Below are 17,935 nucleotides of genomic sequence, written 5' to 3'. Positions count from 1 at the left end.
TTAGTGTGTGTTACGCTGGTCTGAGTGGATCAGACACAGCAGTGGTGCTGGAGTTTTTAAACACCTCAGTGTCACTGCTGGACTGAGAATAGTCCACCAACCAAAAATATCCAGCCAACAGCGCCCTGTGGGCAGCGTTCCCGTGTCCACTGATGAAGGACTAGAGGATGACCAACAAGGTAGGAGTGCCTAATAGAGTGGACAGTGAGTGCTTAAAAACTCTAGCCATAAAATGTGGCCTGTGCAAAAGTTATAGCACATATTATATTTTATGGTTTGTTTTTTTTTCCAGTGTTTTAATCTCAGCAAATAAATACAAATTGTGCACTAAACTTTGATTTGATGAGTGTGTAGAGGAGGTGTTACACTTATTATACTTAGAAAACAACAACATGCCATTTGACTGGAGGTGTACAAACTTTTGCATATGACTGTACATGTCATATACAGGATATAAACAATACTATGACAACAACAACAACAACAATCATCATCATCATGCTATAAATGATTCCAATCAAATAAAACATCATATTCTGCTTAAGCACTGAACACTGTGGACAGCCCTGATTTGAAGGTTTAATGACCCTTCACATAATGTAAAGGTTCTAAACCAATTTAATGGTTCTTCCTAGAACCTTTACATTATGTGGAGTTTCTTTAAACTTCAAAAAGCTTCTTCTTCACACTCATTGCCCTCACAGTAGCCAAAAAAATTGGTCAAACACTGGAAGACCAGGATCTTCATAAACATTAAACAATGGGAAAAGCTACTTTTAACGCATATACCACTGGAGAGATTAAGTGCTATAGAAATGAATAAAATGACCATATTCAACACTTCATGGGAACCATTTATTAAAAATATTGACCCCTTAACACCGTAAGCCACCCACTTCTGCCTAAGGCTGTTAATCAATCCCCTCATTTCAGCGAATACTTAAATATTTGCAATAGTTAGTTCGCATATACATCAAGTACACATATCAACTCACACCAGTTTATATACACACATACAAAATACATATGTACATATGACGAATACGAAATATTAAATTCTGTTAAACCCTTTCCTACATGATTACACTGAAAACATTCAATACACATATGTATGTTTGTCTGTCTCTTTGTTGGTCCGTCTATCTACTCTTTAATCTCTGTCACACTGACTAACATGCACACACACACACACACACACACACACATAAAGAATAAAGTCTTCCTCCAAACAAACCAAAAAAAAGGTTCTTCTCGCACACATCTCACTGGGTTAGGATGGTTCTCCTACGCTGCAAAGAACCCATCTTGCACCTTCACCTTTGCCGATTGAACGCATTTACAGTAACACTTCTGAATTTTAATAAACAGTGTTGCAGCTCCAGCTGAAGCTTATAGATCACTGCAGTTATCCAGTAAACTCTGCTGCGCTGAATGGGAGCAGCACAGATGCGTTATTTATCCCAATTACAGAACCTACATGGTCAGAAATAAAGGTTCTGTGCAGGTACAATCAATGTAAATGTGCCCTCAAAGGTACAGCAGTGGTTTTCAGGTCTGATTGTCCACCTTAAATAAGGTTTTCCAGTGTAAAAGTACACATTGGTACATTTTTGTAACCGAATGTCTTAAAAGAGAACAGTAAAACAAAAGCCTGGAGACGAGACAGGTGTGTGGAGTCTTAAGGAAAATGTAAGGGAATATAACATAATTGAAAATATAATGTCAATAAATGATATTATGTTCCCTCGCTAAAGGTACTGAGACGTACCCTTGAGGGTACCACCCCAGTGTCCAGAGGGGGACTGACCCAGTGACAGTTTAGTACCTTTATTTCTGAGAGTATGAATTCCAGTTTTAAAATACAACAAAGGTTTGTGTTAAAGTGTAGACTACTAACATTTCTGCTTGAGAATGGTCTTAAATTGATTTAAAAGATTAGGTTATGTATTTTTAAATGTTTAAAAATAAAGTAACCCTAAATCTATGCTGTGATGTTCGCAACACAATTAGAACATTTCCTCCAGAACATTGTATACAGCATATTAATATCTTCTGAGTCAATGTCTGATCTAAGATCTGAGAAACGTCCAAATTCTAAAAGAAAGAAAAAAGAAACAAAAATAGCTAAAAAAAAGAATCTAACCCACAGATACAAGTGAAGGACATTTGCTGAATCACAATGCGCTTTCAACCACTCAGCACATAACACTAAGAAAGCAGACCAATATCAGAATGACCACTGAAACTCACCTGTGTGTCCAGATCAGACCAGCATGTAGTCTGTGGGATATTAATCTCTCTCCTAAAACATAGTGTACAGTAAAGAAAGGCAGAAACGAGAGCTAAAGAAGAGTCTCCTTCCGCTGGCCAACCTGCACGCAGGACCAAAACTGGTTCTACAGCTTCCAGCTTTTTTCTTGAAGGAATGAAATGAGTGTGGAGGCATTGTTGACTAAAGCTGTTCTACTTAAAGTAACAAACAATCGTTTATAGCTCACCTGTTAATCTGTCACAACCTCAGATGAAGCGTCATCAAAACATTCAGACCTGTGAGTCAACCATCTGGAAGAACCTGTCAAAAACACTGAAGCTATTATTCCATTATTCTGGCCTCTTTATCAGATGCTAAAACGCTGCGCTCACTTCCTTTAAGCTGTCCTCTAAAAGCCGCTCTGCTGCAGACGTTTATCAGCTCAGCCAGTAGGAAGTCTATGTGGGACGTGATATGGCGTCAAAGACCGAGAGTGGTGGTATGAGAGCCGCTGCAGTGATGATTAATGGGGATGAGGCACTTTTCTCTGATTTGCGAATACGTTTAATGGAATTTTACTTATTCACAGGTATTAAGAGCTCTTTTACCAGGAAAGCCCGCATCAAATGGCCCTACAGGGCAGAGCACCACAAGATGAATTGTGACAGGTTTATGTGCATGCAGTCAGTTCCTCAAACAGAATTTGAATCAGAAGCACAATCCGATTCAAACTGTTGACGCCATGCAGCTGCGTGGACGAAGACTTAATCTTGTGATTTTTTTGCTTATGTAAAAGGACAACATGCAATACACACACCAAACAAATGACGCAAGCATGGGTGCTTAAAAACATGGCTCAGGTGTGTTTTATGGGTGTATTCATGTTTTATTATGAGTTTTGACTGATGAGTGATAGCTGAAGTCTTCTGACTGAAGAGTTTTAGTAGAAGGTTTTAGCTGACCTTTTCCAGGTGAAGGCTCTTAGATGAAAAGCTTAGCTCAACTTTTCATGTTGAAAGGTTTTGGCTGAAGAGTTTTGGATGAAGAGCTATAGCTGTACTGCTGGCTGAAGAGATTTAGGTGAAGAGTTTTAGCTGAACTTCTGGCTGAGGAGTTTTGGATAAAGAGCTTGTAATGAGTTTTTGATCAACTCTTTAGGTTGACTTTTTTATTAAGAGTTTTTTTTGCTGAAGTCTTCTGACTAAAGAGATTTGGCTAAAGACTTTGGACAGAAGTTAAAGAGTTTTGGATGAAGAGTTCAGCTGAACTCTTCTGTCTGAAGGGTCTTAGATAACGAGCTCTAGCTGAACTTCTGTTTGAAGAGTTTTGGATGAAGAACTTGTAATGCATTTTTGATGAACTCTTTGGGCTGAAGACTTTCATGATGAGTTTTTGCTGAACTCCTCTGGCTGAAGTGTTTTAAATGATGAGTTTTTGCTGAACTCTGGGTTGAGGTGTTTTAGATGAAGAGCTTTTGCCAAACTCTTTGGGCTGAAAAGCTTCGCATAAAGTTTATGATGAACTCTTCTGGCTGAAGAGCTTTGGATGAAGAGCTTTGGCTGAAGAGTTTTGGATTAATTTTTGCTGATCTCGTCTGGCTGAAGAGTTCTGGTTGTAGAGTTTTGACTAAAGAGTTTTGGATGAGGATTTGCTGAATTTCTCTGGCCAAAGACTTTTGGCTGAAGAGTTTTGGATGAAGTCTTCAGGCTTGAATTTTGGATGAAGACTTTTAGCAGAATTCTTCAGGCTGAAGAGTTTTTGCTTAATGTTTCTGGCTGAAGAGTTTTGGATGAACTCTTCTAGCTGAAAAGTCTTAGCTGAGCAGTTTAGCTGAAATGTTCTGGTTGATAGATTCACTTACATGCCACACTGATTAAGATACTCCATAGTGTTGGTTTTTGATTACTCCAAGTGTTTATGGGCCTCAACTGTCACACCCAATCTACCAGCACAGTCCCTGAGAACAGGATGAACAGTATCGATGGTCCAGACAAACCAAATTCCACCCTCAGTGAATGCCAGGCAGCCTCAAAGGACTCTCTCAACCCCCACAGACGGCCCTGCTCTTATCAATATTCATACATTTCTCAGCTGCAGGGCAGATGCCCGTGGTCGAACAATTATCCATTTCTTCCAGCGATATGCACTGTGGAATCCCGAACGCCCCTCACCATGCTGCACTGGACAGTGGCCTTCTTCACGCGGGATCGGCGATGGACATTGCGGCCTTTGTTTTCACGCTAAAGAGCCTTTCGGATTGTTACAGCGTGGCCTGAAACAATCATATTTTATTCAACAGGCCATCCAACAGAGGACATGGTCTCAGACACCCAAATAGGTGACGTGTTTTTCCATGAAATGTTTGAGGGACGACTTGGAAAGTACCAGTGGTGGATAAAGAGCAGCCTATGTGGACGCAGTGCATGTGGGAAAGTTTGGGTAAAAGTACTAAATGGCATATAATAAGACAGAACATTTAGAACAAATGAAGTAATACAGTACGATGTCCTTCATAAGCTGTAATCTCTAATGGTCTGGGTCCTAGTCCCAGAGTGGTTTGATGTAAAATCTTGATGTACAACTTCTTGTTTAAAGCCTCTGACGGTTATTTCATGAAATGGTCATGAATGATGCCTGAGATCACAATCAGATTTCTGCAATTATCTGATTATTCAAATGGTCATGTAAACAGCATACTCTGATATCTTAGATCGCACCAAAACACTTTTGAAACCAAATACTTGCTTAACGAAGTGAAGGATTTAAATATTCTTTATCTCCTAGATGACGTATGTTCATATTTTCAGGTAAAGTGGCACGATTTTTTTTTTTTTTTTTAAAAAGCCATGACGTTTAAGTTTTAAATTACATTTACGTCACGTCTTCTTCTGCGAGTTTATTGGTCGGCTGCAAAGTGCAAATCTGATTACTGCCTGACTCATGATTCCCCATTGATTACTCAAGTGTATGTAAACATGCTGAACAGATTACTGGCAAAATCTGATTAAACACACTCAGTTTTTTATTATAGCTTTGAGAAGATTTTGGCCTCAATTGCACTTTTTTTAAAATCCTTTCATGCTGGACAGGTAAAACAGGCCACAAAGGAAACTTTTTTCCAATGTTTGACTCAAATAAAAGTAAATACACTGAAATCACATACTATAATTTGCAGGACAATTCCATATATAGTGTTATTCCTGTAGAGCAGAGGTCACTAATAGGCTGGACCGTGGTCCGAGTCCGGACCCAGATGCTGTCCTATGCGTACCTGGACTTATAACCGATGAACTACAGTGAATTCTTTCATTTCGATAGGTGGTCCTGTTTTAATCAGTATCGCTTTTTTGGTCATTATGGTAGTGGCCTCACAGACCAATAGCATGCCTTGTGAATATCACGTGACACTACTCGGCCAATCAGATCCGTGCATTACGTTGAGCACAGACTGAAGTGAGCGTCGCACACACAGCGGAGGGATGAGGTGAGAAACAGCAGTCAGAGAAGACAGTGAGTCAGAGGGAAGTCATTTCACACGGCTCTAAAAAAAGGAAAACTGACAAATGTTGAAATTTGACTGAATTGTATTCCTACTAGGCTACTTCTGTTTACAGTACATGGCACTGAATCATGATGCAGACTAGACATCATGATGTTCCTGGCCTTTTCTTGAGGAACTTTTCTCTAACTGGACCTTATTGCATTTTAATGAACTACCCCTGATCTAGAAGATGGGTTCTCCTACTTTCACTTAAAAAATATAACAAAACTCGTCATTTGACCGGGGATGTAGATGCTGGGGGAAGAGTTGGGGTTAGGATAACTTTCATTCAGTTTTGGGCAGCCCAAATTTGAAGGTAATGTAATCCAACCAGGAGTATTCAAACTTTTGTAATCAACTGTAAGCCCAGTCTGCATTAGCACGAACACTGTCTATATGATACTACTCACACACGTGTGACCACACTGTTTGTGTGGTTCCTTTAAGTCTGACAAGCCTGGCCTCCTCAAAACACATGGCTGGCTCTGACAGGGATTCGTCATGCAGTGATTTAGGCCGCAGCCCTGCGCGTAAATGAGTTAACCATTAACCAGCTCCTCCCTACAGAGGCACGAGAGCAATGTGTGGAGAATAAAAGCGCAAGGTGACCCAAGCCGAGTCACGGCCTAAAGCAAGCATACCTGAGCTCAGAGACTGTGTACCTGAACAGGAAGCGGGACCACGGTACAGATCAGACACGGAAAGACGGTGGGGAAGAGAACTTCCTGCCTGAGTTCCTATCATAAAACAAAACAATGATAAAACAAAACAGCTCTACAGTCACTGTACTCTGTATTATTAACTGTACAGAAAATGAAATGCATTTCATGGCAGTCTGGCGCCGATTTAGCTGGTCACCCAGCATGGACATGCTGATTGACCAATATATCAGCATCCAAAACACAACATATGCTGGTTTTACTGGTGACCAGCCATGCTGGCCTATGCTAAGAAGTGATTAAGAAGCAACGTTCATACGTAATTTGAAACTCTTGTGCTTTCTTGAGAGGTTTGTACTTGTAAGATCAGGGTCCTCGCCCTACTTTCAGCTTTAGTCAGTGGAGGTGACCACTACAAACCCCATACTGTCCCAGAAACACCTCAGATACGTTTAACATGTAGTGATAACGTAAAGTGAAGCACACCTTCTTTAACGTAGCTAAAACACTTAGAACCCGAACTTCTGTTCCTCAGTCACGTTTCGGCCATAATCTTGTGGTCACGTGAAAAAATAAGGTAGACTATTGTATTTTATTTATTTACTTGCAACTGTTTTAACGTTGACCTTTTTTGTGCTATCATACTTGGCCCATAAAATCAATTCTACTCCAGATTTTAATTGTTCTCTAGGAATCCTGTATTGCTGCATGTCAGTACAAGGACTTTTATTCTTCTCTTCTCCAGGTTTCTGATGCACCGCTTTTTTTTTCCTGTGACTGTGCCAAGAACAGTCTTAGGTTTTTCAAACTGATAATGGCGAAAGCTGAAGGACGCGAACGAAAAACACCAGCTTTATTTGGCATGTGACTGAGACTCTATCGTCTTGCCTACATAAATATTTGCATACCCAGGTTTGATACTGCCATGAACTGGGAGTGCTAAAGCTGAATGGAAATGACTTGAAGCATTTACTGGACTCAGCGCTTTCGCTTTCATTTAGTAGGAAATTTATTTTCACATATCAGAAAATAATTGCAGTTTGCAACACAGCTACAGTCGAAAAGCGAAAAAACAAAAACAAAACAACAACAAAAAAAAAAACAACCCAAAACCGATGCCGTCAGCATAGTCATCTGTGTACAACCGTGGAAATTTGTAATATCCTACTTGATCTTAAGAAATAATACACCGTAAAGTATATAATGTGTATTTTTCATATAAATTTATAGGGCTTCTCTGTTGAAAAACAGCATGTACCACAAAGATGAGCATGAAACAAACTGACCACAATATTTCCGTCTGTGAAAAATACATCTATCGTTGAGATAAAGCGTATGTCTTGAGGGAAAAACAGTATAAAACATTTTTCCTCAGAGAAAATAGTTATTGTAAATGTTTATTACAACAAATTATCACAAAAGCAGTATTAGAATTGCACCAACTCCAAGTGTATGAACTCGGTCATAACTACAGGAGTTTTAAAAGCACAATAGGTAAGTATTCTGTATTACGTCAAATTCATTCTGGAGAGAATCATTTGACAAAAGAGCTCTCTTTACAAAATGTACAGTATCATATATAAATTTGGCGTTCCATTGTAAAAAATGGATGTTTTATACATATATATCTATGTATATATAAATTTATACAATAATAATCACCTCTCTTTTCCCAGCCTCAAAGCACACACTGACACCTGTCATTCTTTTTGTTTTTAAATTAGTGTTTTAAAATCCCAGGCGAGGCATTCTGTACCACGTGAACTGTCCTGGTCCATTAATGCTTGGAGAGAGACAACCGTAGGTAGGGTGTTGAGAAAGCCCATCTATGCCTAAGCCTGGCCAACTATATATATAAAAGAAAAACTTCAAAGCCTGATCTAAAGAAAAGACCATAATTACAATCCACCGTCTCTGTGGTTCTAAGAACAGCTCTCCATGTTTTGCCACCATGTTTGTTTAAAAACTCTTGGGAGCTTTTCCTCACAGTGCTGGTGCTCCATCTCATCATTTAGTGCTTCAAAAAACAGGGACAGCCACGATCAGCGTCCTCGGATTCAGTCAGCTATCCATTCGTCCATAGACGGTGGTCCGTTACCACGGCTACAGGCAGGCCTGCTGTACCTGTGTTAAAAGCTCCCCAAAGCGGTCAAACAGACCCTCCAGCCAGGCTCTGTTGCTCATGCATTTCTGCACCGTCTCCTCCTGTCCCAGATCCACACCTCGCGAGCGCAACAGCGCAATCTGATCAACACACAGACATACGATGTGAGGATTCGAGATATACATACATTGCATGCTGTTTTTGTAAGAAAACCTTGTAACTTCAAAACGGTAACTTTACAGGAGAAGGAAAAACCTACTTTACTCTTAATGGAAGTCAATGGAACCAGAATTTTTTCCAAGCAATTTTGGGCCGCTTCTTTTGGTTCATTTATCAGGAAATTTACACACAATGTAAATGGTAACAGACATTTTAAAATTTTTCATAAAAAAAAAAAATGACAAAAATCATTCAAGGTTTTCTTCCGACAGCAGTGCTATATTATATATAACTACCTAATATGAGCGATTTTCAGTTTACTGGAACAATATTTGGAACAAAAGTTGTGCTTTACAGTATCTGAATCCAACCCTCTAGCTACGAGCCACAATATAACAATACAATAACATGAACTGTGACACAATATAGGCTGAATTATGTCCCTTGTAAGCAGGTACCCATATGTGCGCACACACATACACACACGCCAAAATATAACGCTGATTATCTCGTAATGATGCTGTGTTCAAGCACTGTAAGTAAGGTGGTAAAGCAAACAATCATTTCTCGTAGTAAACATGCCAGATGTGGATAGAAATGGAGCATGAAGACCTGAGTGATTTTGCTAACTGTCATATTGCTACGGCCAGATGACTAGGTCAGAGCATCTCCAAATGGCCCAGGCTCGTGGGGTGGTCCCAGTCAGTTGTCCAAAGAGGGTGTTGGGTACTCAAGGCTCATTGATGCATGAGGGCAACAAAGTCTATCCCGCCTAGTCCAAACCAAGAGAAGGGCTACTGTGACACGTCATGTTGATGATTGAGTACACGTTTATCTAGGAAAGAGGTGGCACCAGGATGCACTGTGGGAAGCAGAAAACCCAGTCGAGGCAGTGTGATGATCTGGGCGATGTTATGCTGGGTAACTCTCGGTACGGGCATTCATGTGGGCATCAATTGGACATGTGCCACCTACCACTGTTACGGACCTTCATGGTGATTTTACTCCCCAATGGCAATGGCCTCTTTCAGCAGGATAATAAGCTCTCCTACATTGTTCAAGAATGGCTTGAGGAACATGATGAAGAGCTCGCAATGGTGTTGCCCTGACCTACAAATCTCAATCTGATCGAGCACCCACAGGATGTACGGGAACAAGTCCGATCCACAGCGGCTCCCCCTCACACTCTGCAGGACCTAAAGGATCTGCTGCTGCAGTCTAGGTGACAGATACCACAGTGCACCTTCAGAGGTCGTGTAGAGTCCAGGCCTCAGTGAGTCAAAGCTGTTTTGGCAGCATATGGAGGACTAATAGCATATTAGGCAGGTGGTTGTAATGTATTGGCTCATTTCCCCCATATAAAACATAATTACATATCACTGCTGTTGGGACAAAACGTTGTACAACCATTTTGGTCGTTTTTCATTTCTTGACGTAATTTGAAAATGGCAGCTGCTTTAATGTTGTGTCAAAATGTCATGATGAAGAGATCAACAGAAATGGTCCAAAATTACTTGAAAATATTATTCCTCCATGTTCTTCCATTTAAAGTCAGAAAACCTTTTTCCTTTTTTGGAGATATAAGGTTTTGTTCTGACATAATAATAATAAGCAGCACAAGAATGATCTAAACCTAATTCTGAACTCAAGAACTGAGAAGAACTGGTTTTGCTATTTCAGTTTTAGAATTAGTACAAGGTAAACACACACACACACACACACACACACACACACACACACACACACACACACACACACACACACTTCAAGGAACCAGACTTCACAATGGAAATTTCACAGGAAAAACAACAATTTCATATGAAGTCAGTATTAGTAGTGGGTGTGGTACAGGGCCTGTATTTGTACCTCTTTATAACCGTGTCTTTCCCGTAGGAACTCCTTTCTGGAAGGAAGGCTACAAACCTGACGGACAATATTTGATCCCTTAAAACTTCAGTTACATACATCCTAAGGTTTATTAACCACATAGAAAGCACTGCAATTTGGCTGAGTTGCTAAAATGTTTCAGGGAGGTTAAGGGATTAAGGAATTAATATACACTGCTCAAAAAAATAAAGGGAACACTTAAATAACACATCCTAGATCTGAATGAATGAAATATTCTCATTGAATACTTTGTTCTGTACAAAGTTGAATGTGCTGACAACAAAATCACACAAAAATCATCAATGGAAATCAAATTTATTAACCAATGGAGGCCTGGATTTGGAGTCACACACAAAATTAAAGTGGAAAAACACACTACAGGCTGATCCAACTTTGATGTGATGTCCTTAAAACAAGTCAAAATGAGGCTCAGTATTGTGTGTGGCCTCCACGTGCCTGTATGACCTCCCTACAACGCCTGGGCATGCTCCTGATGAGGTGGCGGATGGTCTCCTGAGGGATCTCCTCCCAGACCTGGACTAAAGCATCCGCCAACTCCTGGACAGTCTGTGGTGCAACGTGGCGTTGGTGGATGGAGCGAGACATGATGTCCCAGATGTGCTCAATCGGATTCAGGTCTGGGGAACGGGTGGGCCGGTCCATAGCTTCAACGCCTTCATCTTGCAGGAACTGCTGACACACTACAGCCACATGAGGTCTAGCATTGTCCTGCATTAGGAGGAACCCAGGGCCAACCACACCAGCATATGTTCTCACAAGGGGTCTGAGGATCTCATCTCGGTACCTAATGATAGTGAGGCTACCTCTGGCGAGCACATGGAGGGCTGTGCGGCCCTCCAAAGAAAGGCCACCCCACACCATTACTGACCCACTGCCAAACCGGTCATGCTGAAGGATGTTGCAGGCAGCAGATCGCTCTCCACGGCATCTCCAGACTCTGTCACGACTGTCACATGTGCTCAGTGTGAACCTGCTTTCATCTGTGAAGAGCACAGGGCACCAGTGGCGAATATGCCAATCCTGGTGTTCTCTTGCAAATGCCAAGCGTCCTGCACGGTGTTGGGCTGTGAGCACAACCCCATCTGTGGACGTCGGGCCCTCATACCATCCTCATGGAGTCGGTTTCTAACCGTTTGTGCAGACACATGCACATTTGTGGCCTGCTGGAGGTCATTTTGCAGGGCTCTGGCAGTGCTCCTCCTGTTCCTCCTTGCACAAAGGCGAAGGTAACAGTCCTGCTGCTGGGTTGTTGCCCTCCTACGGCCTCCTCCACGTCTCCTGGTGTACTGGCCTGTCTCCTGGTAGCGCCTCCAGCCTCTGGACACTACGCTGACAGACACAGCAAACCTTCTTGCCACAGCTCACATTGATGTGCCATCCTGGATGAGCTGCATTACCTGAGCCACTTGTGTGGGTTGTAGAGTCCGTCTCATGCTACCACGAGTGTGAAAGCACCGCCAACATTCAAAAGTGACCAAAACATCAGCCAGAAAGCATCGGTACTGAGAAGTGGTCTGTGGTCCCCACCTGCAGAACCACTCCTTTATTGAGTGTGTCTTGCTAATTGCCAATAATTTCCTGTTGTCTACTCCATTTGCACAACAGCTGTGAAATTGATTGTCAATCAGTGTCGCTTCCTAAGTGGACAGTTTGATTTCCCAGAAGTTTGATTTACTTGGAGTTATATTGTGTTGTTTAAGTGTTCCCTTTATTTTTTTGAGCAGTGTATTTAAAATTTTACTGTATATACATAGAAAGTCTACACGAATCAGCTGAACAGGGTCAGACAGAACATTCCAATAAAAAGCTGAAGAAGTCCATAGCAGCATGAGGCACTTCATTTTAATACACGCTAGGAATCGCAATTAATTGAGCACATACAATCATTTTTTCCCTTGAAATCACTGTGTAATTTGAAGTCTTTGCTGCTGAAATGCTGACTTACCTGGAATTTGTCAGTATATTCAACAATAAAATCAGCACAGACTAGAATCTCTAAAGAAATGCTGATGACAGTATTTTAAACTCAGTAAATGTGTCTGTAAACATTTAAATCTGCAAACATTTAAAAAACATCTGCAAGGCTGATTGTAGGCGACACAAAAATGCTGTCAAAACAAACCAGATTGCCCTTATTCAGTAAAGACACCGCAGCCTACAGCAGCGCTTGGAAAACACGCACATGAACCACGTCAATAGTGATAGTGGTCCATGCATCACTAGTCAAAACAATACACTCCCCGATACACTACTAGGTCTTTACTAGTCAGCAATTTAGAATCCATCACATAATACGCATACATATAGCTATATGCAAAAGTTTGGGCACCACTTGTGCAAATAAGTGAACTCACCCTCTACAGAGAACACATTTCTGCACATTTTAATGCACAGTTACTGTTCATTTGTGGGAACATATAAATGTTATGGCACATTTTATATTTTACATTTTATTATTTCCAAAATGTATTAAAATCTGCAGAAAAATGTCATATTTAAGTGTGTTCTCTCTAGTGGATGTGCTTTATTTTATATATATATATATATATATATATATATATATATATATATATATATATATATATATATATATATAAACACATATATATATATAGATACACACGTACATACATACACACACACACACGTGCGCAAGTGTCTATATGTAACATGAATCAAGAAGAACTAGTTATGCATATATACATACAGACACACACACAGAGAGAGAGAGAGAGAGAGAGAGAGAGAGAGAGAGAGAGAGAGAGAGAGAGAGAGAGAAAAATAAAACTGTTTACACAATTAGGAATAATTAATTGCTTCTAGAGAGCAAAACTACTTTCTCTGGTTCTACTACAAAAGCAGGAGTATTCGGTTGGTTCTGTATGTTTGAGCTGTTTTTGAAATCAAACATATACACACAAACAATCTCACCTCCTCCATACACATCAGATATGTATGGTACTTGTAGTGCTGCAGTGAGTGATAGAGAGAGAACCAGTGAGTTTTCTGCTGGTCCACTGAGTACTCCTAGAGAGAACAGAGAGAACAGAGAGAGAACGGAGACAAAGAAAATAAAAGTTGTTTGCCTCTCATTATTTTTGAGATGTCTACCCCCTAGTGGTCACATGTATGTACTACTGTGCCCACACTGACAACACCCATCTTAATTTATAACATCAGACTGATGAACTCACCAGAGGAAGCTTAATAGGGGACTTAGAGGGTTTCATGGTCTTCCTATTGTAGGCCTTCCCACTCAGTCGGACTTTAAAAGTGGGGGTCTCTCCATCTGTTTTCAGTTCTGTTACTACAGCCAACTCCGGAAAGCTGTCCAAGGCATTCTGTGAATGGATAAAGATGAGAGGTTTGGGTCAGTTGTTGAAATTAGCAAACAAGAAGCATGCACAAAAACAGAGTCGAAAAGCTCTAATCTGCAGACTTACAGAAATCCATTCACTGGACTACACCACAGTAAGAACAATGGGAAGGAGGCTGTCAACAGTTTATGGAATTCATTAAAGAAATGGTTTGGCAAAAAATGGATTTTACACAAAACGCAAATCGGCCAAGAAATGTTTGGTTATCTATTTAAAAAATATATATTAAAAAAATAAAATAAAATAAATAAACAAACAAATTTTGAATTTTGAATATCCTCAGGGTTTAAGGCTACAGTGATGATGTAGGCACACATAACTGCACAAGACTAACTGGCACAGTATGTTGGCTCCATTGCCTTGTAGCTTCAGTGTAAAACTAAAGCAAAATGTCAGCCAGCAAACACATCTTGGCTGACTAACTATATCTGAGCGAAGGGGAAGACTGCACACATTTGATTTGCACCAAACTATTCCTTAACTAAACACACAGAGTGGATGTTGGAGAGGATGCTCACTTTGAAAACCTGACCCACGCGCAGTTTAGGAAGGAGTCTCCTCCTGTTGTCTGTAATCATTCCATCCACTCTCTTCATATGTGGCAGGAGAAGTTCATCTGTGGAAAAAGTGATTACATCAGCACACGGTCGTATTCCAGAGCATCAGCACAGAGGCCAACCTCGTAAACATTCAGTCTGAGGTATAAACTACGCAAAACTACTTTCTCTCTCCACCAGCGTTACTCAATCTGACAACGCCATGGTTGAGCTTATATAAAATGCTGCCCGGAACCAGACATCTGAGGAGTTTAATGTGCCTAAGACCTATGAAACAGTATTGAATACACAGCCAGAGATATTGATTTACAGCAGTTTTGGGACAAACTTTGGTTGAAAAATGACTGTATTTTGACATTTTATCTTAATCCAGGGACACAAGAAGTGTATTCTAAGGCATTCTAAGCGATTGACCATATATATATATATATATATATACACACATATATATATATATATATAAAAATTCAGAAGATTTGTAGGTTCACTGGTGGTTTTGGATAGTATAAAATGGTTATATTTCTGTTATAGATATCAAGACCTCTGGTTCCTAAAACCACCACTGTAACTAAATTTAAGTCAGTAGGTTTCTCAACAAATGAAGCACTTCACATTAAACCGATCCACATGACTGTGTTTACATCTCAACCACATAACCATGTAGGAATTTTGAAAAATAGATGGAATTCCCCTTTAACTGAGCTACTATAAACTGGTTGTTAACAGGTTTTCTATAACTGGTCTAAATCCATCTTTGACTGATGCCGTTGTTTGGTGTTCTACAAGTACTGAAAACACCCATAATACAAATGACAGCCACATGTCTGTTTATATTAAACACTTCAGATTGACTGCCTTCCTCTGTAGAGCTTATAGAGCTTGTCTCATCACTGTTTCTGCAGCTACAGCCCAGCAGGTGGATGAAGACCAAACAAAACAGACCAGAAAGACCATTAAAGAAAAGAAAAAAAAGTGATTATTTTAGATGCTCCAGAAAATGCTAAGAGGACGGGATCAGCCTGATTGGTGAACTGGGGGTTTATAACCTGTGTATTTCTCAAGTTCAGAACACGGAGTGAGATTTAACAAAACCGCCAAAGCTCTTAACCTTTTAGACTCTTTGGAATCACCTTTGGCTCCAAAACGCACTTAGTCATATTCTTCTTAACTTTCATATTTCATAAGCTACATTCAGAAGCTGGGCGTCGTATGAGGCTGTAACTCTTCGTTCCAGTCAAATAGATGGTGATGTCATTTTAAACCCTTATAATAGAAGAAGCTGAAACTTTGTTTTTCTACTGAAAGTCGACCCGTTTTTCCACAAATCTGGGCTATAAACTATAAACAGGCGGCGTCTCTTCAGTGATCTGCTCTGTAAAATGACTTTTATAAAAGAACACAAAGAGTCTGTCTGAGATTTTTGGGTTCTGTTTTGGGTCTAACATGTTCTGTTAATTTGAGGTGGGAAAAAAAAAAGAATTTACATTTATTTCATGCAGTTACTGAATAATTTGCCTTACAATTTCGTCACATACATTCAGATGGAAAAACCCAAGACATATCCACGAGCGCAAGAGATAAACACAATTAAACTGGAGTTGGCGTCTTATTCACCTTCTTATTTGAATTTTTCATTCCACCTTAAATAGTGCAACAATCGGTCGCCTCATACAAGGAACAAATTTGGAAAAAGTAGCTGGTGAATAAGAAGCAAACATGATATCGCAGAAAATTTTGTAGACATGAAGTTTACCTCAATAAATGTGTCCTTAATAAGGAAATACTCTACGGCTTGGAAATGTTGAATGAGCAGCTGACGAGCAGCACAGCAGAACTAGGATCAGCCACTGGAGCTGCTGGACTGTTAACACATCTCACCAACGATGCGTCCCAAACTACACACTTCTATATTTCACGTACTACGCTAATGAGAGCATTTCTACTAGTACTGCACTCTTTCTCTTTACTATTTAGTGTACAATTGTGTGCGTTTGGGATGCAGCATAAGTAACACAGTGGGAAATCTCAGCCGTTAAGATTTCAGCTTTCATATGTTATCAGAATGGCAATATATCAAAATAAGGCATTACATTCAAATATATTGGTTAATATGTTTTTTAAATCCCCCCAAAAAACAAGTTTTACTGCCTTCACTGAACTGGTTATGGCTTTTTATAATCTCATAATAAACCGCCACTGCACTGCTGAATGAACCTGAGGTTGTCTAAAACTAGCAGTTTACATGTATGTTTTACATGCAGCCTAATAATCCTTTAATAATCCGAGTAATAGCTCAATTGGAGTAGAATACATCCATGTAAACACCTCAATCAGAATAGTCTTGTCCGATTGAGGCCATTCGGAATACGATTTCTGTCCCATTGAACGACGTGGGTAAAGCTCTAAATAATCAATTAAATAGAAGAATAATATCCGTGTAAATGTCTGTATCTGATTACATTCCCTATCGGAACGTGTAAGTACGTTCTGCATGTGCCTTGTGTCATAGCAAAAGGTTTATACCATGCAACATGGCAGAGCAGAAACTGGTCTGCAGGGGAGACAAAGTTCATGCTCTTTATGATCTTCATGATCTTTAAAAGACGGCGGTGGGACGGACGTCCAGCTTATGTGTCTCAGAACACGACGTCTTCCACTCGGCCTTCTTTAATAAGGACATGTGAAGAACGTTTTTCTGAGTCTGACATCATTTTAAAGCAGTTAAAAACATAAGTGTACCTCGGAAACTCATTTCATGCTGACTGGACCTCACATGATGTTTTCGGTTATGGTAACGTTTACTCTAAGCGCTACTTCATGCATGCGCATCATTTAGCACTGGATTACTTGTAGTGAGCATGTTAACGAAGATTTTTCATCAGATTGTTGAATAGAGTGTATTCAACTGGATTGGCAAAAATCTGCATCGGACATCATCGGAACATATTTTTTGTGGTCTGGTTCTGTTTCTCAAATAACGCCTTACAAATTTAAATATTAAATCAGACAAACACATAATGCTACTTAGTAATACTGCTCACCATTTTCCCTCTCGAGTGCGATCATTACGTCTGCATCCAGGGCAACACTGATGAGCAGCTCCACAAAACTCCTGAAGGTTTCCTTCATCGTCCTGGTGTTCAGGAAGCGCGTGGCAAACGGGACAGGAGGAGTAAACTCTGAACAAAGAGAAACCAGTGAGGACAGAGACAGATACACTATAATCCTAAAAGCATTGGCTCGTCTGGCTTCACACGCATATGAACTTGAGTGAAATCCCATTCTTAATCCATAGGTTTTAACATGATGTCGGCCCACCCTTTGCAGCTATAACAGCTTCAACTCTTCTGGGAAGGCTTTCTACAAGGGTTAGGAGTGT

General features: G+C 40.2%; 2 protein-coding genes across 3 annotated transcripts in view; both read right to left on the bottom strand.

The window, feature by feature from the left end:
- The window catches only part of depdc7a (DEP domain containing 7, paralog a), a 30,506-nt gene extending 27,912 nt beyond the window's left edge, over window positions 1-2,594 (bottom strand). The window contains exon 1 of one of the 2 annotated variants that reach the window (XM_017708001.2): window positions 2,499-2,594. The gene's annotated coding sequence lies outside the window, so the exon portion shown is untranslated. Of the gene's footprint in view, window positions 1-2,250; window positions 2,347-2,498 lie in introns of those variants that run through there. The other variant, XM_017708000.2, reaches the window with a different exon arrangement.
- Window positions 2,595-7,436: 4,842 nt separating this feature from the next.
- Window positions 7,437-17,935, bottom strand: part of qser1 (glutamine and serine rich 1) — a 33,923-nt gene continuing 23,424 nt past the window's right edge. The window contains exons 9-13 of the mRNA XM_017708002.2: window positions 17,598-17,735; window positions 14,518-14,615; window positions 13,817-13,963; window positions 13,554-13,649; window positions 7,437-8,695 (exon numbers count right to left, since the gene is read on the bottom strand). Of these exons, the coding sequence (XP_017563491.1) occupies window positions 8,555-8,695; window positions 13,554-13,649; window positions 13,817-13,963; window positions 14,518-14,615; window positions 17,598-17,735 (620 nt within the window). The 3' untranslated portion in view covers window positions 7,437-8,554. The remainder of the gene's footprint in view (window positions 8,696-13,553; window positions 13,650-13,816; window positions 13,964-14,517; window positions 14,616-17,597; window positions 17,736-17,935) is intronic.

This window comes from Pygocentrus nattereri, chromosome 7 (assembly GCF_015220715.1).
Source record: "Pygocentrus nattereri isolate fPygNat1 chromosome 7, fPygNat1.pri, whole genome shotgun sequence".
Lineage (NCBI taxonomy): Eukaryota > Metazoa > Chordata > Actinopteri > Characiformes > Serrasalmidae > Pygocentrus > Pygocentrus nattereri.
The sequence above is the reverse complement of the archived record's forward strand: the minus strand, read 5'-3'. Positions and strand labels throughout refer to the sequence as shown.